At 41.9% G+C, this 22,804-nt stretch overlaps 2 protein-coding genes across 2 annotated transcripts; both read right to left on the reverse strand.

Moving 5' to 3' along the window:
• Nucleotides 1-11,065: 11,065 nt before the first annotated feature.
• On the reverse strand, nt 11,066-14,592 carry LOC107994514 (delta-like protein 1). The gene is made up of 7 exons (XM_017051513.3): nt 14,410-14,592; nt 13,680-13,783; nt 13,409-13,565; nt 12,905-13,027; nt 12,305-12,435; nt 11,912-12,188; nt 11,066-11,838 (listed from the first exon to the last, which is right to left on the reverse strand). Exons 1-7 carry the CDS (start codon nt 14,544-14,546, stop codon nt 11,511-11,513), a joined length of 1,257 nt encoding a protein of 418 aa, XP_016907002.1. The 5' UTR covers nt 14,547-14,592; the 3' UTR covers nt 11,066-11,510.
• A 798-nt stretch (nt 14,593-15,390) lies between these two features.
• On the reverse strand, nt 15,391-21,002 carry LOC107995381 (uncharacterized). The gene is made up of 3 exons (XM_017052896.3): nt 20,579-21,002; nt 17,804-17,881; nt 15,391-16,921 (listed from the first exon to the last, which is right to left on the reverse strand). The coding sequence occupies exons 1-3, from the start codon at nt 20,753-20,755 to the stop codon at nt 16,010-16,012; spliced, it is 1,167 nt and encodes a 388-aa protein (XP_016908385.2). The 5' UTR covers nt 20,756-21,002; the 3' UTR covers nt 15,391-16,009.
• Nucleotides 21,003-22,804: the final 1,802 nt, after the last annotated feature.

Consider the following 22,804-nt stretch of genomic DNA (forward strand, 5'->3'; position numbering starts at 1 on the left):
GAAACGTGCTTCTCCGAAGAATAAATGAAAAAGAATTATCGAGAATAACGAGTCGTACGTTAAGTTAAACGAGTAATTTTGATATGTGTCACTTTGTTATATCATGATGAGTTTCAAAAGTGGTTTCTGCGAAACTGGTTCTAATTACATCATTTAGATTTAGTTAGAAATTGTGGTGAAAGTCGAAAAAGTCTATTGACAAATTTCAGATAGCGTCTGATAATTCTTTCGTCAATTTAGGTAAGCAACTTTCTCTTGAAAAACAGAGGCAAGCAAATTTTCAATTTCCATATTTTATAAATAATTCTTACTTTACGCGCTCCATCATTTCTTCATTTCAAATATCTTTGAAGAAAGATATGTATACACGTAGAGCACAGAGTCGTATTATTCTTTTTTTTTTTTTATTAATAAAATAATAATATCGTGAGAGAAATGGTAAACGAGAGACGACAAAACACTTTGACGTAATTGCACCGTTAGAGTACGGTACGTGATACACGATACGTGAGAAATTTTATCGGGAACGTACACGCCCATTTCAATAGGCCGTCGAAACATTCGGGCAACCCGTGTATAAATGGGATGCAGTTCACGTGTAGAAACGGATTTACGTTAGTCATAGACTATTACATCAGTGATTTAACGAGTTGGCTACCTTAGCAATTACAATTGCCATAAAGTAGATCTGATCGAGCATTATTCGTGCCATATTGAACTTTCATCGACGTAACGGTTAAGATGCAAATATATAGATATAGATAAAGATTGATATTATAATTATTAATAATTATAATTGATCGAATCTTGATTCTATCGACGGTCAACACATTTACGAAAAATTGAAATCATTTTTGAAAATGATTCTTGAAATCAATTTTTGAAAATTTTACTCTTAAATGCGTTTTAAAAAATATAAAATTCAATTAATATACAAGAGCATGTATAATATATATAAATTATGTTTCTATATGGTTTATATCACATTAATAGATTATTATATTCATGCGAAATCACAAATGATACTTCTATTTTTTTATATATACAAAACGTGAAAAGAAACTAAAAATGTTGTCATCAATATTCAAGAAATAAGACAAACCATACAATTTACAATCTCGATCGGTTGTTCAAATTTTCCATAATGCAGAAATTATGAACGAGTTTCAATAATCCATATTATTTCCTGGAAATGCGTTCTTCTAGGAATTTTTTATGTTATTTCAAGTCTGTTATTCGTTTCGGGTTGGGATAGATCAGTGCGAACGAGAAGTCCGATTAAAAACAAGGATAGAAATAGTAAACGATTAAAAATTATTCTTTTTTTACGTGACGATATCTCGGGAATCGGAAGTCGCATCGATATGAATCAAAAACCAGTTTAATGAAGAAAGTTCGATGCTTTTAATGATCGTTCACTTGTTGACAGGAAGCGATTATCTTTAAAATTACAGCGATTTGAAATTTTTCTAATTTTAATATCATTTAATAGGCTTTAAAATAAATGATTAAAAACCATCCTTTTCTTTATACGATTATAATACAGAAACCAGAAGTTGTATGGAAATAAATGATTTCCAATGATTTTTCATCCATTGAAGAGATTATTATCTTTTTAATTATAACGGTTTAAAATTTTTTTAATTCTAATATAATTTAATCAAGTTTTTTATTTAAATTATGTTTACTTCAAGAGGAATATTTGCTTCGACGTTCTTTTTTGATTAAAGTAACTTGGATTTTAAATGAAAAATACGCGTAATATAAAAAAATGTATATTTGCATGAAAATTTCTAATCTAATAATAATATTGACTACTATTACCACATTCTCGAATCTAACTTTCCATTTAGATTCCAATATTGCTCATTAAAAATGTTTTAATAATATCATGATATCAAATATCTCTAAAGTCCAATCATTTTTTCCGTAAAAATAAAAAAGACACTCTTATTTGCAATCTATATTCCCCGCCAAATATGTACACAAGTGTCAGAAACGATATAACGTTAGTAAATATCGATAGTTGTCGATCGATCATGCGGCACGCGACTTTTATCAAAGCGTCGATGTATATTAGAAACCAGTTGACGACTTCATTTTCCAGACAGGGAATAGGTCACCGGCGAATAGGAAGGAACAATAGCAAGGTTAACCAAGACTATTAGTCAAGCGCTAATTCAAATCGACCATGGCAAAGACCTTCTTATGGTAGGTCAGAGACCGTGAGGATTAGTTACACAAGCCACGTGAAGAGGCGCCGCGGGCGTTTCGAGTTGGTAATTCCCGTCTTGCTGGATTACATGAGTTAGCCGCCGGATACGAGGCAGTCGATGGAAAAAGACGATAAATAGTTCTGACTGAATATCTGTAAATATCTTCAAGATCAATGTTAATTCGATATACAGAGAAAGATTTTTCTCCCTTCTGAATCGCTTTCGCAATTTTACATAATCAATACACTCGTACGGTGAAATTCAGGATATATAATATCGTTCATGCTTATGAAGTGTATTAACTGGATCGAGATACGAACGACGAGCAATCATCGTAAGATCAACTATGTGTAATTACGAGCAACGATTGTAAAAGAAGCATCCTGTACAATTTTCCTGATTTCTATTATATATTTGTACACGTGTTATAAATTACGTACGACACTTGACCGATTAACCTATATCCATGGTGCGTATACCAAGTGATCTCTAAACATCTGAACATTCATTAACTGTTTCGACTCTCTCGTGAAAAGCAATAGCCTCGTTAAAACGAGTTATTACGCGTATTTTACGATTGAAAAATCTTGCAAAAAATCTCGCTTTACCATTCGATTGTCCAACTCCAAATAAGGTTTGGTTTGAACGCATTGCGTTGTAAATTGATCTATTATTTTTCGAAAGCCACCCTATAGATGGACGCTCTCCGTTAGATCCGTTCCTATGCAGTCTTAGAAAGTTTTGCACTCGGAAAACGAGCGAGCATATCAGAGTTTATGAGGTAAGTATATCGGAAAAGGTGGTTGTTTTTCGTCGGAGGTTGAGGAAGGTTCACGGGTTTAAAAAGGATTTTTCAACGCGAGTTAATTACTTCTGATATGCAAAACGACACGAGGATATATATATACGAGACTAGATCAGTCACGCTTGCACGATTATCCCTCCAAGATTGAATCTGTTCTAAAACTGTTTAATTATCTGTCTCGTTCCATTTTCAGATCGTACTTTAGACTTAATCCAAAAGAACACTTACTCGCGAATGAGATAAATAATTCGAAATTTTATTTATTTCTATACAACAATTATTTTCATTCCGAATATAGCAATTTTTTCAGCAGCGATGAAAATTTTTTAAAACTCGAGATCAATGACCAGTGCATCGTGGTGTGACGCATCGAAAAAAGTTGGATCGATCGCATCTAAATGATTCCAATTTTCGAGAATCGGAAGATTCTTCGAATATAAATTAAATGTAAATATGGATTTTCTGTGACTTTCTAAATTTCCAAAAATTTTGATTGATGAAAGAATAATATTTTAATTCACCTGTTTTGAATTTTTTATTATTACGTCATCAAAGAGTGAGAGGTGAATGGATCCGTTTTTGATCGAAAACGAAGGAGAGATTTATTACATACGATTCATTTATCACAATAACACTATTTAAAACGATTCCGGATAGAAAATAGATAGCGTTTCCCATATCCAACAGAAACATTAATAATTCGATTTCTGTTCTTTCTGCGCAGCAATAATCTTCTTGCGCGATCAACATTCACGCGATGGAAATTTTCCACAACTCGCAACTGATTTTTTTTATATTTTTACACCGCGGCGGTGTAAGTAAGGAAAGATTGCAAATAAGGGATAGATACGTGTTTCACGTTCCACTTTGTATATCTAACAAGGAAGCCAATGTCTCGGTTTCTGTTCTCGATCTCACGCAGCCTTGTTCCTCGTCTTTCGTAAGAGTTGTAAAATCTCCATCGACGCATTCTCGTTACCCGATACTCGAATAAGGTGTCGCTTGTGCAACCGTGTTGCGGGCGTTTCTAACGATGCTTCCATTCCTTCGGACAAACATGGATAGGGATGTGGATTCGTCGATAGTAGGTGGCGATAACCACGCGAAACTGGCACGCCGATTCTAACTGTGTGACTGTATAATTAGCAGGTATGCAACCCGGCTAACAGATCGGCTACCCGGTGATAACGGTGACAACTGAACTTATAATTTTCATCGTCCGCATCGCTGGCACGCGAAAGGAATGCAACGTTTACACGCATCGGGGAGCAACATTCATATTCATGTTCCTGACCCTTCTATAAAACGAATTTAGGCCATTCAATTATCATAAATAAATATCGTAATTACTAGTTTCATATACACCCACGATTTAAAAAATCCTCAAGTATTTGCTACGTATAGATATACCGGTAAGACCGATAATGCCAAAGAAAACTCGATCTATCTAGAAGACGCACAATTTCCACAGAAATGTATGAAAAGAAAACACGAGGATTTCAATACCTCTCGCGCGCTCGAACCTCGTGAACTTGGCTTGAAATTCGACGAACGGTATCGCAACAATGGCTTAACATTCAACAACGGAAGCCAATTACCTTCTTTCCCCTTTTAAGATCATTATTGGCCGCGATATCTCGACGAAACGATCGTGATCCCACGGAACGATACCCTCTCCCTCTCCCCCGCACGAACTGCATCCGATCGGAATCCAGTGAAGGGTATATGCGGTAATCGCCAGGTTTAACCGAGAAGGAACAGAAGCGACCCGTGTGTGCACACGTTTGAACGTTCGATGGTTAAACCACGTAGCCAATAGGCGGATGCATGTAAACCGTGCGACCATCGATCCACAATGCGAGCTGCACGGATGGATAAACGTTGTCTCGTGTAGCCTGTTACTTTTGCGATGTCGGGGAAGAGGAGGGGCAGGGAATGCTCCGTTTCGACGTTCCACGACGAAGATTTACGCTGCTTTCGGAACGAACGGAAGGCTAATTTATTTATTTTGCACTTGTGTCGGAGAAAAATTCGCGAAAAGCCGCGAAAGGAGAATTCGCGAGGGGAGATTCGAGATTGCGGAATCGAAAGGGATTAAGGACAAATCTCGGAGGTGTGATTAAGAGTCGTTTCATCTAATGTAAAATGGCTCGAAATTACCATACGGTTGCTATTAAAATTCAATAACGAGTTCGATAATTGCGCGAGGTGAAAGCGATACATATATTGGTATATAATTTGATGTGTTCTCGATTATACGAGAGCAAAAAATAAAGAAAAAAGAAAGAAAGGAAAAAGAAGAGATTGTAAAACAACATTACGAATATTCTCCAGGAAATTTTGAGTTTTTTTATCACCTGAGATCGTATTAAATCGTGGATACATTGGAGAACGCGTTATACATAATTACATAATGTCCTGATCCCTGAAGAAATCGATGCGCGACGTATCGTTAATTTCATACTTTTTCCACGTAAGATCCTTTCCATTACTGTCCTTGGATCGACTCGAGCAAAGAAATAAAATGATAGAAAAAGAACCGTCAGTCCAATCTACTTTCCTTAAAAACTTATTTCAATCAAGGACGGAGCTGTAATTCGAGGAGGTTTGATTCGAAATCGTCTGTTTTTTGACTTCGCGAAATATAATTGCAAACAAATAGAGAATGGAGTCATAAATCATCGTAAATCAGAAAAATCTGGTTTCCATCGAAGACGAAGGAAAATTGCTTTCCACCCGGGAAATCGGGTTGCAACATCGATCGTTGGCGCAACATTCGTGGCAAAATTCGAGCGGCTCTCTCGACAGGATCGATAAAGATCGAAACACCGATCTGTCCAACGATAGTCAGGTGAAGTAATCGGCGAGTTTACTTTGTCTTTTTCATCGAGGGAAATTATTTTACGTAACCGGGTATTATTATCGGGGGAGGGGGGCGATTAATCAAAAAGGGAAATCAGTGTCTCATTATTACGCGTGATTGCGCAATTGTGCTCGTTTCGAAATTCGACGATTTCGGGGGAGAAAATTGGATCGATGCGCCTCAACCGTGATTTATTCGATTCGCTTTTAAAATTTACCAAAAACTTGTTGCAAAGTTAAAAAAAGGATCTATTAATTCAACTTTTAATTAGTCGAATAATTAATATTCGAAAGCAAAAAGGAAAAAGAGGGGGAAAAGATTCTCACGCACGATATGCTCTGCGGTTTCCTCGCGCGACCCTGAAAGAAACGCAATCGTGCCACTTACCGAAGTGCATTACCATCCCAGCATATCGATGCATATAGACGCTGTACTTACATTATGGATCGCACATACGGAGTCAACGGTGGTGTGCCGCAACGTAGATACTTGGACCCGATAACCGGGATTACGTAAGAATCATTACGGTACTGGTTCTACGATCACCGCTGACAATCAGAAAAATGAGATTCACACTTCAGATTAATATCGGGTCGACATGGATTAACGAGAAGATTTTTCATTCGATTTTTCGATGGATTAAAAAATTATATATGCGGAGATCCACATTTTTTGAAATGAATTTTGTTACATTCATAGTTATATAATTCTGATTATTAAAACGCTACTTATAAACTATCCGATCTTTTTGTATTTGTAGCTGGAAGAAGAAAACTTTTAAAAAAAATTGTTGCTTGGTCCCATCGTCCCCCAGATAATTTGCCGTTTTCCGTGTTGATCCCGCAAGGAAGCATTCGCTTAAATCGGTACATCGAAGTGAAACTTAAAATTCAAACGTACGTCTCAGCAAATGTTCCCTCTGAGCACACACATCCACGTCGTCTCTGAAACGTAATTACACGCTGCGCTTTGATCGTTCAACGGATGCCCTCTATTTACCGGGGAACGTTTGAGCGGACCCCCAAAGCAGAGCGACAGAGAGAGAGAGAGAGAGAGGTAAAATACGAGAGCGAGAAAACCGAAAGGGGGTAGCCTTTTCCCTGGCCGAATAAAACCGATCGATTTTCATTGCAACTCGAAAGCCAACCCGGCCACACATTTGTGCAATTGCGGATCTGGAATTTTCTGATCGCGAGAACGGCGAAGGGCGAACCGATTGAAAGGGAAATCGGTCGTGAGAGCCCCTCCCTTCCGCCACAACGATCTTGCGGCTTTTCCTGTTCTCCGTTCCACCTGGAAGCCCGCGTTACAGAAAACGATCCACGAGACCGTACGCTCTTTGCCATTTTTTCCCCCCTTCTCTCCTTTGTTTTCCTCTCTTTTTTCCTCTCTCTTCTTTTTTCGCCCAACCACACGACCGAAGTATCCTTTTCCTTCCACCCGTTCACGACGAGCTCCATTTTGTTGGAAGTTGGAGCGAAGCGTGGGTGGTTGAGCGCGAGTCAAGTTCGTTAGGCAATCAACCGGCAAACTCGAGGAAGTAGAAACGCGATCCTTTGTTAAATCATTGTTTTCTCAGGTGTTTTGTTCAACTCTTGCTCGTTCCAGCCAGGGTAGGCCGGTCGAAAGTTTAAAATTCGATAAACGATAGATCGGAGGATTATTAAGGATTTTATTAGCGTTCTTCTTCTGCGGTGTAACGCGTTCGTCGATACGATCGAAATCTGGGTCGGCTCGATTCGAAAGTAACCATTTATTTGTTCGTATTATATTTGTATACATTTTGCATCTCAATGGATTCAATGCAATGAACGTATGAATATTTTGTAATTCGATAATCAAGAAAGCTTCCGATTCAGATACGTTTTGTTGAAAACTGATAACGGCGCGTAAGAATAATCACTTTGACGAGTAAAGCGATATGTGGATAATTAAAAGGTACAAAATGTCGTGGCAATCAGGAAACGACAGATTTTCCTCGCATCCATGTCGTAACAACATTTCTTCGCGTCTAATTCGAATTACAGTTTTGTGCTACTTTAAGAAGGAGATTTATAACTGTTAAATTACCAATACCTTTTCGTTTTATACAATAATCGCAACCACGATATAATCAACATCATATGCTAAGCAATTTCATTCCTCGCTCATTGCTCTTCCTCTCTCCTCTTTCTTCACGTTCTCCTCGTTCAATCCAATTTTATCCTTTTCTCTCGATTGAAGTAATTAAAAAATTCTTCGACACTTCATAAATTCCAGAATATTTTTCCTGCGACGTTCCCGTGGGAGGTCCAGGCTGCGATGAAATTCTCGAGGAGCAAAGGCCACGGAGGCCGAAAGGGGTTGAAAGCTTGATTGCAGGATCAATCGAGCGCCACTTAAAATTTCGGATAGTTTTACGGGCGACCGTCCTTCGTTAACGTTCGACTAATTTTATGACTGACTCAGCACCGTTGGATCGCAGCTACGATCCTTCTTTGATCGTGGCTAATGAAGCACGTCCACAGATCGGCCTGTCTTTTAGCATGCTCTGATAATCGTCCTTCTCGGAACGTCGGCCTGCGTCGTCATCGCTCCACGATTTACGCCTTTTCTGAAACTGCTCCTATCATTCCATTAAACGAGCGGAACTCGTCTATTCTTTCTTTCTTTTTTTTTTTCTCTACCTCAAAACGTTTGACTTCTAAATGAAAAAAATAAGCAAGCATTGTGCAACGAGCGGAGAGATTGAAATTCGTCGATTAATACGAATCTACTAAAATACTTTCTTCTTGTTTAAAAAAAATATATCGAGAGTAGAGCGACGAAGGGCGCAGTGTCTTCTGTCTGTTGTGCACGATTCATAGGAGATTGCGCGTCCATGGGATTTGAGGACCACTGTGCTCTCTAACGATTCAGTTACATTCATGGTTTGTCCTGCATCAGGAATATTTGCATCGATGTCTAATTCCCGATAAGACAAATCGTTCTTCTTAAATTTCCGTCTAAATATATCACTATGTGACAAAGTAAAAATTTAACAATAATAAGTGTCTAGTGAATATGTAGAGATGAATTGAAATATACTTAAGTATCGAGTTTGGAAAACTTCTGATTCGATCGAATCTCCTAATTTATCGAGACGAAGGTTGATTAACGATTCTTCCTATTTGAATTATCGCCAAAAATAGTATAATAATGATTGCTATCAAGGTTCTAAACAAACGAACTCATTAGTTCACAGAATCGTGTACACGTGAACTGGAATTAAATCGCGTATTTGCGTAACGATAACGCTCTCGAAACGAGGCTAATAATGATAATGATGAGCGTTGATGGATAAAAAAAATGTCACAATGAGTAATTACATTCTCTCCATTATCGACTCTGTTTAATTGCATCTTTGATTGCATCTTTCGTACTTTCGTATTTTCTTCGTCTCTTGGAACTCGTAAATATCGTGGAATGCGAAAATCGATGACGTATGAATATTTATAATAAAAAATTAAATTATTTCGCTGTCATTCGTGAAATCTGGGTCAGGCAGGCTTGATAAGAACGTTTAAGAATATGATAATTTGCGAGTGGTGATCGTTCGCATGTGAAAAATAAATAAATAAAGCGAAATAAATAATAATCGATAAAAAGGAAAAAAATTAATCACTCGCCGAATTTTCCTCGTCTCTACCTTCGTTTATTTATTTAATGGTTAATTATTATCGAATCTTGCAATTTGCTTCACTTTGTTAAAAAAAAGAATCGATCAACTCGGGATGAACGTGACCAGGAATAATTAAAGAATAAATCTTACGAGGTCAAGCACGAGTTTGAGAAGAGAAAGGACCTGAAACAGAAGTAGATGAAAGATCGATGTTTCTCGAAGGAGGAAGTAATGGAGCGACACGTAGATCGATAGTGTGCCTCGGTGAGAAAACCGGTCGAGAGAATGTAGCTTCATAATCTATACGCAAAATCGTGCGTGGCATATAAATTAGTCGAAAAGAGGTCGTAATCCAAATTGTGATGCCATCCTTTTTTAACATTAATTTAATTATTGCCATTATTATTTTTTCGTTTTCCAAAAAATATTATATATAATTCTCCTATTATTTAAGATCGATTAATAGTTTTAAAAAATTGATGACATTAATAATCGTTGAAAGGAATTGTAAATATACGTAACTTTAAAAATTGATCTATCAATATCATAAATCAGGATCGATAGACCTAGATGCAGTCGAGCAAAACATAAACCAACGTTATTCCATAATTTACGTAAGCCAACTGTAATACGCAAATAGCGGTTTAGATACATTAATTGACGATTGCAATGTTTGAACTAAATGCATCAGAGATATATTTTATCGGGTTTTTAATTCCATTAAAAAAAAAAAACAATCTTGATGATCCAAGATAATTTTACTAATATCTTTATCACTCGTTTTGTGATATTTCAAGTTCGTTTTAAATTTTTGCAACAAATTTAAAGATAACCACAAATTTTTACCATTCATTAAATAATATTTCCTCGATATCTATCATCTCAATTATTATTTCTTATTTTAAACTAAAAAATATATCATATTAAGAGAGAATAAAAAAATGAAATAAAAAATATTCTATTTTATCAAACTATTTCTGATGGATTACCCGCCTCGTCGAAAATCTGAAATCTGACTGAAATCTCGATCATTCTAATACCAATTGAAATTCCTATCCCCATCCTATAACTTTATATATATATATATATATATATACGATACTTGTTTCAGCATGGAGAATTTCCCCTGGACTCTGGAGTGACGCACGTTCTCGGGGGTAAAAATGCAACGCATTACGTAAGGAACACGCGACTTGGACGGTCGATTACGTAGGCAGTCGATCCGGACTCGTGTGTATCTATGAAAAACGACACGCGCGAACACTGTATGCATCGCGATACATCGAATACATGCTCCATCAAGCGTAACGTTCCACGAGAATGTTTATACGCGTTTATACGAGGGAACTATGCGCGCCAGTTGTACTATTCCTTGGATACTTACATACCATTTACCTTGTGGTCGTATATTAGGGGCAATAATTTGCTTCGAAAGAGATAGCCGCTTTCTCGGGAAATCCTGGTCGAGACTTATGATCCTTCGAGGTTAGTTCGAGGAAAGAAGGAAAGGAAGGAAAAAAAATTTCTTTCTCAAAACTCGATTAAAAGAAACTTGAAAACAAAGCGTATCTATTCTTGATTATTGATTTATGATCACGCGTAGAAACTTCATTTTTCTAATTGCAACATTATGCCATAAGTGGAAAAACTGGTCTTCTGGCTGCTCAAATTGCATAAGCATAGGTGGGTGAACATGTGTAATTTATCGTTTGTATGTCTTTGGAACGTTCAAAGTATTCGTTGCGTTTTTTCCAAATGGAATCTTGGAATGAAAATAAGATTCGTGGCTTCGTCTCGTTCGTTTATGTATATATATATATATAGCTTCATTTATTTTGCAATAGTCAAATCAAGTATCCTTTTCTCCAATATCGCGTGAGATGTGAGATGATAAAAAAAAATGGTTATCGATTACATGATTGCAGCGACGATAATAAATAAATAAATTACATAAATAAATGACAATCGAAGCGTATACGAGTATTATTACGTCTCGTTTTCATCGTCTCTCTCCGTGATTGGCAGCTCCGTGGGTGGCTCGGTTGGCCACTTCCCCACAGTGGCGGCAGGATCGATAGTGGACGGTGGTGGATCCGTGATAACAATCGAGCCGAGAGGTTCCACCGTTTGCTCCTCGCCCTTATTTTTATCGTTCCCGTCCAAAGTTTGCGGGCTCTCGTTTACATCCGGCTGCATCGATATCATTATTTGAGGCCTCGCCTCCGAGTCTGGCATCGGTGGCGTCAACTCGGTCGACGGTACCATCGTTTTGATCTGACACTGACGACCCATATACCCAAGGGGGCAGATGCATCTGGGGAGCAAAATTTATTACGGCCCACGGTTTATCGCGGCTTACGGTATCGGTGTCAAAGAGGAGGGTTTACCTGTAATTCCCATCCTCTTTGGTCATGCTGATACAAGTCGCGTTGTTGCGACAGATTGCCGGATGCTCGTCGCAGTAAGTCAGCTTCTCGTTGCATAGATCACCCGCCCATCCTGCCTCGCATCGGCACTCCCACGGCCGTTTACAGGAACCGTGGACACAGCCGGGATAAGGGACGCATTCGGTGCAGTTCGGACCTGTCCAGCCCACGCGACACCTACATGTACCCGGGCGACGGCAACCGCCGTATTCTCGGCTGCATCCTTGCGAGCAAATCGCTGCTCGGATGGGGAAACGTTCGAGATAAATTCGAGAAACAATGAAAGCTTAGATAGAGTTATGGCTGGTGTCGAGGAAGGATACGAGAGAGCTCAGATTAGAAGGGGTAACCTACGCGTTTGACAGAGAAGCCCGGTCCAGCCTGGTTCGCAGCGACACTCGAGCGGGCCCTGACACGTTCCGTGCACGCAGCCTGGCAGAACGGCGCACTGTTTGCATTTTGGCCCTTGCCAACCCAATCGACACCTGGAAGAAAATCGCGCCTTATTTAATCATCCTCGATCTCGTGAAATTTAAACCCTTGACGTTCGACAGGCGACTCTCAACTCGAGTGATTTATGCTAGATTTCGTAATCTTTAATAGGATCGATTTGAACGATGCGTATAAAATCATTTTATGTTGCCACCTCGTTCGAAGATGAAAAAGTCGCGGAGGATCAAGTTCAAAGGAATAAATTTCTTTCGTTTAATCAACGTAAATACGCGATCCCATCTTCTTAAATAAATCGAATAAGAAATTGTTAAATTTAAACTGTAAACGCTTTATCAAAGGGAGAATCACGATCGATATTCTCACACAGCTTCTCCAAGCTTTTAAATTATCAGCTACGGACGTTAATGGGGCGAGGGTCGATTCGAGCGGACGATTCCATACCCTTCGATCCATCGGCTACCGGCACTGATAACCGCTCATTACTCGGCTATTACGGCTTACCTGCATTCTCCGGGCTTCTCACAGTACCCTTGGCTGGACAGGCAATCGGAGGCGCAGATCGGCTCCGAGCAGAACATGCCTTTCCATCCTGGATCGCACGAGCATTCGAAACTCACGTTGCAGCTAAAAGTGAGAATTCAATCGTTCCGTTCAATCTTTTATTAATTTTAGGAAAGGGAAGGGGAAAAGCGTGCAAAAAATACGCTAGTTGAAATTAAAGTTTCAACTAAGCGAAACGAAATCGATACGGTTGTTTCATTGATATTTATTCGTTGAAATGGATACAATGGTTGCCAGTGACTGGCAACCGCATCGCTTCTAGAATATTATATTACTCGAGAAATTGAAACCTGAATCGGAAGATGATCGCTATTCGCTTCACGCAATCTTATTAGGTTAACGGGTAACTTGTCATCCGACTTATAGCTTGCATCTGTCCTCGATCATTTCGATCCAACGAACCGTGTCAAAGAAAAAAGGAAAAAGGTAAGAAAGGATTTTTACCTGCCATGTTGACATCCTGGCAGAGCTACACACTTGTCGCAAAGCTCGCCGTAGAAACCCAATTTGCAGCGACATTCGCCTGGTCGACGGCAGTAACCCTGAAGAGGGTCGCATCCTTTTCGACAGATTGGTACGTCACACAAATCGCCAGTCCATCCTGGGAAAGAAAAAGTTATAGGAAGAAGAATATCCACTTCGTTTTATTGCGCCGTGTCTCGTATGAATTTCATTCATCTTTGTCTCTCCTTATATTTCTTTTCTTTTTTTTTACCTGGTAAACATTTCACTTCCCCTGCCTCGTCGCAGACATAGTGCGAGTTTGGATGCTGGGAGGCTGGTATCTCACAGGCTTGCTTCTTCCATTTGGGAACGTATCTAAATCGAGTGTAGAGAGCTATTTTATAAAATCGGCTAAAATTTTTGATAAAGATTACAAGTACCGTGCAATTCATTTTAAACTCTCGAGAAACAAGGTAGATATTGTTGCGTTAGCGGTTGGTCAATTTGATAGACGTGCGGTTTCAATTAGTATGGTGGTACTTAAAATATGTAGAATAGTGGAACAGCCGATAAAAAAGGGAAACGACGTAAGATAAGATCGTTAAACTATCCACCAATTATACCCACAGACAATACCCACATGATACGAAAGAAACGCACTCTGATCCCCGATAACCACCTCATTATTTTCTATAATCAACTTTTTTCGTTCTCATAATAACAATAATTCTCTCGAGTTCAACGTATAATTAACAACACAATTACCGTATACAAATAAAATTGCATAATTAACGCGTTTTCAAAAGTATTCAAAATTCATATAGCGACTAACGCGAGATTAATATCGAACAGATCTCGAATCTTCGAACGAATGTTCCCTCGAAAGCGGATGGAAGATAAAAATCGAATTAACCGCAATCGTGTCGCGTGCGAAATGGAATTAAGATAATAAATATAGAGAAATACGGGAACGAGGATCGTAATTATCGGTGGATAATTACCTGGGTCCAGCCGCGAGCGAGCCAAAAGGCAGCGCGCCTCCTATGCCGAGTATCGCGGTAACCGTATGTCCATTGTTGAGAACACCCAGTTCACCGGGACCGATCAAGAGGCTGAGGCAAGCGAGCAGCAGTATCATCTTTGCTTGACTTCCGAGTCAAGACTGAGGGCGACCGTGTCCAAGGCTTCGGCTTGGATAACGGGACCTTGTTCGAGGTCACGGCACACTTTTTCATCGTTCTCGTACCACTATGGCGTCCTCGTGCCGTGTGTGCGTGTTGTATCGTACGCGGTTACGCGCGTGTGTCGCACGGTAGCGACTCTGCCTTTGCACAGGGAAGGCAGAGCTCTTCCCCCGTTCGCCTTTGACTTTTTTCTTTTTTTCGACCACTCACGACGAGTTTATTATTATTCGCTCGGGAAAGTTCAACGCACCTCCTCGACTCGATGCCAGGAGGAGGCATTCCCCTCCCGGAGAGTTCACCACGGAAAGGAAATGGACGTCCCTGCAACTTTCTCGGGAGTAGTTCTGAACTCGGCCGATGGAATTCGGGCGAACTCCCCGCGGGCCCGTCTCGCCGTTTCTTCGTCGCGAATAACAGTAGTTCTCCGATTTCTTTCGGGAATATAGGTAATTTGGAAAGATCATCGTTCTTAATAGACAGGGCCTAACTCGTGTAACGGGAATTTTTTCGAAAAAAGAAGATCCTCTCTCCGAGCAATAAAAACGTGTTTGATTCTCGTTGTGATGTAAATCCATTCGATACGGGTCCCTTCTAAATTCGATGAGCAAGTCTTGGAACCCTCGTTTCTTTTTCTTTTTATTATTTTAATCCTGGGATAAGGAAGTAAACCTCTGGGATTCGGTAGGTTTTGTTAAAACTAAGGCGCTTATCCTCAAACACGAGCGATTTCGGAGAGAGGTATAGTACATATTTCAGGATTCGTTGTTAGGAATTTTCGTTCGTACAACAAAGTGTGGATTATCGGTAGAAGTAAGTTTTATTTATAAGTTTAAGAACTATGTACAAGTTTGTCGAGCTACTATTTACAAATAAATACAGCGTGATGCGCGCCTCGTATCGGCCGCTTATTCTTCTTCATTTTCAGTTTGATAGGAACTCTTTTGCAGTCTGTTCGTTTCAGTGTTGAGCAAGGAGTTATTTAATAATACCCTATTACATATACAAAAATAGCTAGATATCTTTTGTACATTTCCACGTTTAGAAATTTACAGAAGTGGTTGAAACCGTGGTGATTAACACTCTTAAGAAACTATTACGTTTTATAGATAGCCGCGTAACTTAAATTTACTCCAATATACCTATACCTAACGTAAACCTACGGAATTTACATCGTTGGTAAAAATTGCATACTCGCAATCGTCGAAGATTGCATCGCGTTACGAACGAATTCAGGAATTTTCGCATCCTATCTCCTTCCCTTCTCCGGATTCACCAGAAATATCATCCGCGCTCCGTCAGAGCATATCCCTGAGTTGTCTCGCGATGTTGTCGCCGCCGTTTTCATCGACCCACCACACCTCGTTCGTGCACAGTAGCAAAAAGAAAAAAAAGGAAAAAAAAGAAGAAGCATTCATCTTCAAACGTTTTCGGCAGCAATCTTCTCCTTTTTGTATATCTTGGCCAGCATGAAACCGGTTACGAAGATGACTGTACAACCGAAACCCGCGTATATATGCCAAAAATACAATACTTGAATGGGTGGCTTTATCCTCTTAACCTGGACGAAACTAGGCGTCGTGTCTACCTCGATCGGGAAGCTACCGGGACCGTCGTTCGAGGCGATCCTCACGAGATATTTCGTCCCAGGGAGGAGGGAAATCTGCGCGCAATTCGAGTCGGTCACTTGATTTCCCATAAGACCTCCTGTCTCGGGCTCCCACGAAACCACGTACGATTCCTTGCCCTCCAAACGATCCTTCAAATCGATCCTGTCGTTGTAAGCGTTGCTCGTCGACGGGGCGTTGTCGGCCTCGAGATCGTCCTCCGATCGATCGTCCTTCCTCCTGAAGAAGAATCTTCGAAATATGTCGTCCGAGATTTGCGAGTCCTCCTGGCTCCTCCACTCGGCCAGAACTTTCTCTCCGTACTTCTCCAGGAAGAATTGTCTCACTCGGTTGTTGAATCTGACCTGTTGCTGGGACCTCTGTTTCTGAAGCTGGGTCTGCACGTCCTTCCAGGAGATGATCGCCTCGTACAAAGGCCCCTCCTTCAGCGATTCCAATTTCGGAACCCATTCCTCCCAACTGTAGTGCTTCATCCCGTTCTCCATCGCGACTATGATCCACGTGTCCGGTCTCAGATTCGGTGTACGCTCCCCCGGATAATAGCCGGCCACTCTCCACTGCTTGTACAGCTTGCGCATCACCACGGCCACGTCGAATTTGTCGAGATCGAGGGGCGCCTTCTTAGGAGCTGGTAACATGGATGGCAGATACTTCTCCTCTATCCTGGTTTTTCGATAGGTGCAGGCCGTCTGACAGGCTGGACACTGGAAAAAAATACGTTTCTTTTGTTCTTTCTTGTTTCTTTTTTTTTTTTTTTTACAGAAGAACAGGTAGAGTATTGTTCTCGAGATCTTGGAGATTATCTTCTCGATATTTTGAAAAAAGAACGAAGAACGACGATCTTTCTGCGAGTGATTCGACATTTTCAAAGAAACACAAAGAATTTCGCATGCAAAAAAAAAAAGCTTCTTTTATCTTGCGAAAAATGTTCCTCGAATCCTATATATCGTTCCCTTTCGACCTTCGATTTAAACAGAATCAGTCGTAACCTGGTAGTTGGCCAAATATTTGAAAAAGATTCCTATCTAGGCGAAGTTCGATACACTCGAGAGAGTTTAAATTCGTTGGACGCGCGACAAAGCGACCCGACCTTCCGTGAAAATCGACAGGTAGCCGTTTCTAAGGATTTTCCCATACCTTAGTACGATCCTCGCCTCGAAACTCCCTTTATCGAACATTCCCCTCTCCTATCCGTCCCGACGTCGTTCACCCTACATTTCTCGCTTTCTTCTCTCTGCCTTTGAAATTTTCAAAGTTAACCCCCCACCTCCCCTTAGACCTACCCTCGTCTCCGCTTGATCGACCCGAATTTTCCGCCGCTTTGACACGCTTTGTCGAGATTTTTCGAACGCGACGCGCACTCGATCCGAGAAACATTCGTTCGGATATCGATCGTTTCGTTCGTGACTATTACGATTCATTTTTATTGTTCAATCTTGCGAATTCAAAGAGATTAGAGAAAGTTGGACAAGTTTTTTCAACACGACACAAGATCTCGTTCCTTTACCTTAACCAAGGGGCCGAAAATTCTTCTCGCGACTTCCCCTAATCCAAAACGTTGGTTCCACCACCATAAATTTACTTACATGTAGATACTGGTCGCCCTCGCAAATGGTCCTTGTCTTCTCCCACCGGTTCTCGAGGGCCTCGCAGTACTGCCAGCACTGTAACACGGGAGAGAGAGAGAGAGAGTGAGTGAGATGAAAATAAGAAACGAGAGGGGAAAAAAAAAGAACGTGTACACGTGAAAGAAACGGGAGAGCGGTGGGCGAAGGGGAAGCGTTTGAGCGTTGAACAAAAAGCTCTTGCACGCATGGGACGCACGGGTAAAAAGGAACGATGGTACGCGAGGGGGGTGAAGAGGGAGGGCGAGCGGCGAAGAAACGCGAAGAAGGGAAGGGAGAATAAGAAGCATCGGGCGGACCGAGCGTTGAATCGAGCGATTTAAGCGGCCATGGAGAGGACCAAGGAGGGAGGAGGAGAGGAAGAAGGTGCAGCCGGGAAGGAGAGAGGGATGGACGGATGGATGGAGAGAAAGAGGGATAAAGGAGAGGGGGGCCGAATTAGCTCCAACCTGTTTCAGGCATAACAGGCACCGTCGTTGTTGTCTTCATATTTATTAGGATACCGTCTCTCGTGGAGCCCTGTTTCCAGGTTTTTTTTTCTTCTCTTAAAAGAGAAGAGAGAAAGAGAGAGAGAGACTTCTTTGCTTCGCCCTCCCTACACTCGATTATCCTACATCACGATGCGTTCTTTCTAAGCCTGGCTGCTTCGTAGAAACGCTGTAGGTCCCCTTTCTTCGTTCCAAAGACGTCTCCAAAAAAGCAACATCAGCATCCGCGATAATTCGACCTCGAAATGGTTCTTTTCCCCCGTTCGATGATTTCTAATTGATTCGTATGAGATGGTAAAGGGGATGGAATGGAATTAGAATGGAAAAGAAAGAATAAAATAAAACGAAACTGTCCCCGCAACGCTCGTACCAAATACGCGTAAAAGTGGTGGATAGCGGCTGCTATCTCGTAAATGAAAACGCGGAATGAATGCGAATCGACGAAAGATGAAACGGGGCTGGAGTACGTAGATCCTTTTCATCCCGTTTGTATCACTTTGCGACTCGGTCATTGATTTCCCGGAACGAGGGGAGCGGCTTTTACGACCCTCGCCCGATCGTAATTCGATAACGGAACGATCATCGTTGCATTCGATGAAATTTGATGGAACTATCCGCGTTGTATCTTCGATTAAACCACCGCTATATACTATACTTTGTATCTTCCTTCCTTTTTCTTCTTCGGAATACATTTCCCCTTTCATGCAACAGAATATGCAACAAATGTACGCGTCTTTCATCGATCCATCCGATCTTTCTAACTTTTCGAAATTATTGTTTTTAAAAAAAAAAAGAATTACCTACTTTCTTGTCACCCGATCATTTTCAAGCGAAAAATTTTACTTGGCATTTGCAGGAGAAAAAGAAGAAAGGAAAAATATATATCGACGTGACCGCACCTTCGCTTTGAACGAAACTTGGGCAGCCAAGTTGCGGGTGTATCGCGAACATCAAAGACCCCCAGGATGCCGAAAAATTTCGGGATGAACCTGTCGGCAATTTAAAACTCTCTGTCCCCTCGTTTCCAATCCGTCGATCATCCCCTTCACGCTCGATTGTCCCTCCCCGTAAAACAATTACCGTCCACGAAAAGGGCGGGTTCAAAGCGTGCGACGACATTCCCTATGCAGGACTGGTCGTCATTATCCAGGCGTAATTCTCTCACGAGGGTGAGAGGTTGTTGGCGCGCGACCTTCATTAAGCCACCTCCGCCTGTCCGCCTGCTCCTCCCTCCTCCCCCTCCTCCTCGAGGAGAATCGTTATTCTAATGCGGCCCGTGGAAACGATCCTCGAGAACTTCGTCGAGCATAAATTTGAATGGATCATCGCCGCCTCTGCCCCTCTATCCAAGTAGAAACTTCTCCTCGATACACGTTTCCACGCGTGTATTCCTTCTCTTATTCACGCGAGTGCTCGTGACCCTCTCCGTGGGTGTGCACGAGGAAGAGAGAAAGAGAGAGAGAGAGAGACGGCATCGATTTCTACGAAATTAATGGACACCCCTAAATGAGCAACGCCCTGTGCACACACGCGCACGCTTGCCGCATTGTGCGTGAGTTAATCGTGATTCCCATCTGTCCATCTGCGACGTGTCTGCTCCACCGAAGAGAGGGGTGGAGTGGGCTCGGTAGGGAGGGGTGTGGGAGGGGGACCACCATGATTTTCCGACTACGACCCCATAAAACCGACGGAGAAGATTTATCGTCGTGCGGGGCCGATCCGCCGTACCCTATCCGATTTCCAGACGATCGAATCGTCACCTAATCGGGTTCCCGCTCTCGCTTTCCGATCTCGTCTCGTTACGCGCGTTATTCCGGGATATTTTCACGAGACACCGTTGGAGATTGTTTATTATTCGGTCTGAGAAAGAGAGAGAATGTTGATTCTCTGGGGAGAATCGTTGGGCCACGACGTGCCTCTCGACCGATTTCGGATTACGAGGGAAAGAGAGTCACGTTGAAGGCGGTGGCGTCGTGGTGTGGAGTGAACGCACCACGCGGTGCTCCGAAATTTCGTGACGTACCGCAGCCGGGTTCTATTTGAGACGAGGAGAATGGGAGAGAGACGCGGGCCACGCGGTGCATTGTGCTCGGATCGTGCTTTGAACGCCTCGTTCGTTCCTCCCTTCGTTTCGCTTTTTCACGAGTGAAACGTTTTTAAGAATATAAACGCGTATTGTACTTCGAAAACGGAATCGTATCTCGTGAATCGCGAGGTTTCATGGCGACGAGAATAAATTATGACTCACCATGCTGCAAGTAGTCTGTTGTTGTTGTTCGGAATACCAATCGCAGATTCCATCGGAAGTGTGCTTCCTCAAACACTGGGATCTACACTGAGCGATCCTGACGACCGGCCCCAGGTCGAATCCAGTAACCAGCTGAGTGGTGCACCAGACGAAAAACAGGAACCAGGAAATCTCCATATTCACACTTTTTATCCCGCGCTATATTGTATTCACTCACTGTATCACTTCTTCTTTATTTTTCTTTTCCTTTTCGAACGTTCACTCCTCTCGAACGAACACTCGATTATGTATTTGTATATAATTATGCGGACGGAACGTTCCGCGTGTGAATCTAACGAATGAGAACGCAACGTGTTCGTTGAACAACCGAGCGGAGAGATAGGTTCTTATACCACCGAAATTTCGAGCCGACTGCGACCCTTCGGAGGTCGGTACCTTCCTTATGTAGCCACGCGCCCCACCATTGAATTTTAGCTCGCCCCTACCCCCGAAGGCACCGTAGCATCCCTTGTAATTATCCGTGGGCTCGAAGCGTCCCTCGGCATATGGTCGACCATACTGCGTCACCATCCTTCTGCCCGAATTATTTCGCCGGCAGAAAAGTAGGCCAAACTGTGTAAAGTGTCGCGATTTTTCGTTTCATGTCGAAACGAACTCTTTCTCCGCTTGTCTCCATTTCTTCTTCTTCCTTTTCTTTTCCTTTTTCTTTTACCTGATTCAAAAACGAAAATCGTTTTTATCTGTAACACGTTTCAACCTATCGATAAATTGCATTTTAAAAGTACCTGTATAATATTATTGGTAATTGGAAAAATTCGCCAAGATGATATAAATTATTTACGAAATTTGACACAAGAATTTACAATCTTTTCTTTATTGATTAATAAGAAATGTTCTTTCTCTTGCCCGCGGTTAACGTCGATTCAAATTCGTGCGGAATGCCGTGCACACGATCGATCCTAGCGAATATTATCTCGGTGTCGAGCCACCCTCGCATTACAATCGCGTTTCACTGTAATTATCCACGTGCCGTATGGTCCGCCGGCATATGGTCCAGAAACGCCGTCCTATTCCTCTCGAGTCTCCATTCGAGGAAGAAGGGAGAGAGAGAAAGGAAGAAGAAGAAGATTGCCCCGAAAATTGAGTGCTCGCGGAACAAATTAAATTTCGCCTTCGGTCGATCGTGAAATCGCGTCTTTGTGACGTACCAATGCTCCTCCCGATGCGCCTTCCATTTCATATCCTTCTCTCTTATTCGCAATTTCCGTCGAAAATGCAATATCGCCCTCCGAGACGCAATTTCGAAAGTGCCACGATGTTTGCCGTGTGCACGCGAAAAAATATTTCCGCGCATACGGAAAACGGTAACCGAACGCCACTCGTGAAACTCGACGCCGAGAGACCGAAACGAGTTTTCTAAGAAAACTTCCTTCCCTCGAAATCATCTCTATTAGAATCCGCTTCCGGCTATCGAGAGCTGGAGGAGAAGAAGAACCGGCCAAAAACGAAGCCGTTTTTAGATCATCGCAACGAACAACTTTCTTTTCTTTATTCACATCCTTATTCGAACGTGGCCCTCCCTCCCTCGTTCACGAAAATTCGGCCGCAATTAGCCGGCGCTCTGGCAAACCTCTAGCAACAAGATCTCTTCCCTATCCAATTTCTTGCGAGAGAGGAAGAAAAGAAAAGAAGAAGAAGAAAGAAAAGAGGCGGGAGGAAGGAATCGGATGTTGGACGATCGCGATTCGAGGGATGCGCATTATCAGAGGTCTGTTCTCGTGGCACGATTCAATACGGTTTTTATCCGGCAGGTACACGATCTGGTCCCACCCACCACCTCGGTGCTCGGTGGGTATGAAAAGAGCAAGAAATAGAACGCGAGGAGGAGGAGGGGGAGGAGGAGGAGAGGAGGAGGAGGATACGCGAGGTCGACCGATAAAGAAAGATGAGGAGGACGAAGAAGAGAGAAGGAAAGAAAGAGGGGGAGGAGAACAGAAAGAAAGGAAAAAAAGGAGAGAACGTATTCACCGGAAGTCGTTCGTGCTCCCTGGGTGCCCCGCGATACACGCGTCACAATGCACAGGATGTGTACAAATAAGGGTATTTGTCTGGGAGCCCGATTGTGGGGTGAAATATACGATGACGTTAAACAGGGCCCAACGTTGCATCCCTCGCGCGAGCGCGAGAGCTCGCCTCTCTGTGAGACACGGCGATCCGCGCTCGTTT

Source organism: Apis cerana, linkage group LG9, assembly GCF_029169275.1.
Source record: "Apis cerana isolate GH-2021 linkage group LG9, AcerK_1.0, whole genome shotgun sequence".
NCBI classification, from domain to species: domain Eukaryota; kingdom Metazoa; phylum Arthropoda; class Insecta; order Hymenoptera; family Apidae; genus Apis; species Apis cerana.

Excerpts from the sequence above, each read along its gene's own strand:
- LOC107994514 (XM_017051513.3), bottom strand. The coding sequence starts at position 14,546 with ATGATACTGCTGCTCGCTTGCCTCAGCCTCTTGATCGGTCCCGGTGAA. Across the intron at positions 12,436-12,904 it reads GAGAAGCCCGGAGAATGCAG|GTGTCGATTGGGTTGGCAAG; the intron begins GTAAGCCGTAAT and ends ATTTTCTTCCAG. Across the intron at positions 11,839-11,911 it reads AAAGAGGATGGGAATTACAG|ATGCATCTGCCCCCTTGGGT; the intron begins GTAAACCCTCCT and ends TTTGCTCCCCAG.
- LOC107995381 (XM_017052896.3), bottom strand. The coding sequence starts at position 20,755 with ATGGAGATTTCCTGGTTCCTGTTTTTCGTCTGGTGCACCACTCAGCTG. Across the intron at positions 17,882-20,578 it reads AACAGACTACTTGCAGCATG|TGCTGGCAGTACTGCGAGGC; the intron begins GTGAGTCATAAT and ends CCCGTGTTACAG. Across the intron at positions 16,922-17,803 it reads AGGGCGACCAGTATCTACAT|TGTCCAGCCTGTCAGACGGC; the intron begins GTAAGTAAATTT and ends ATTTTTTTCCAG.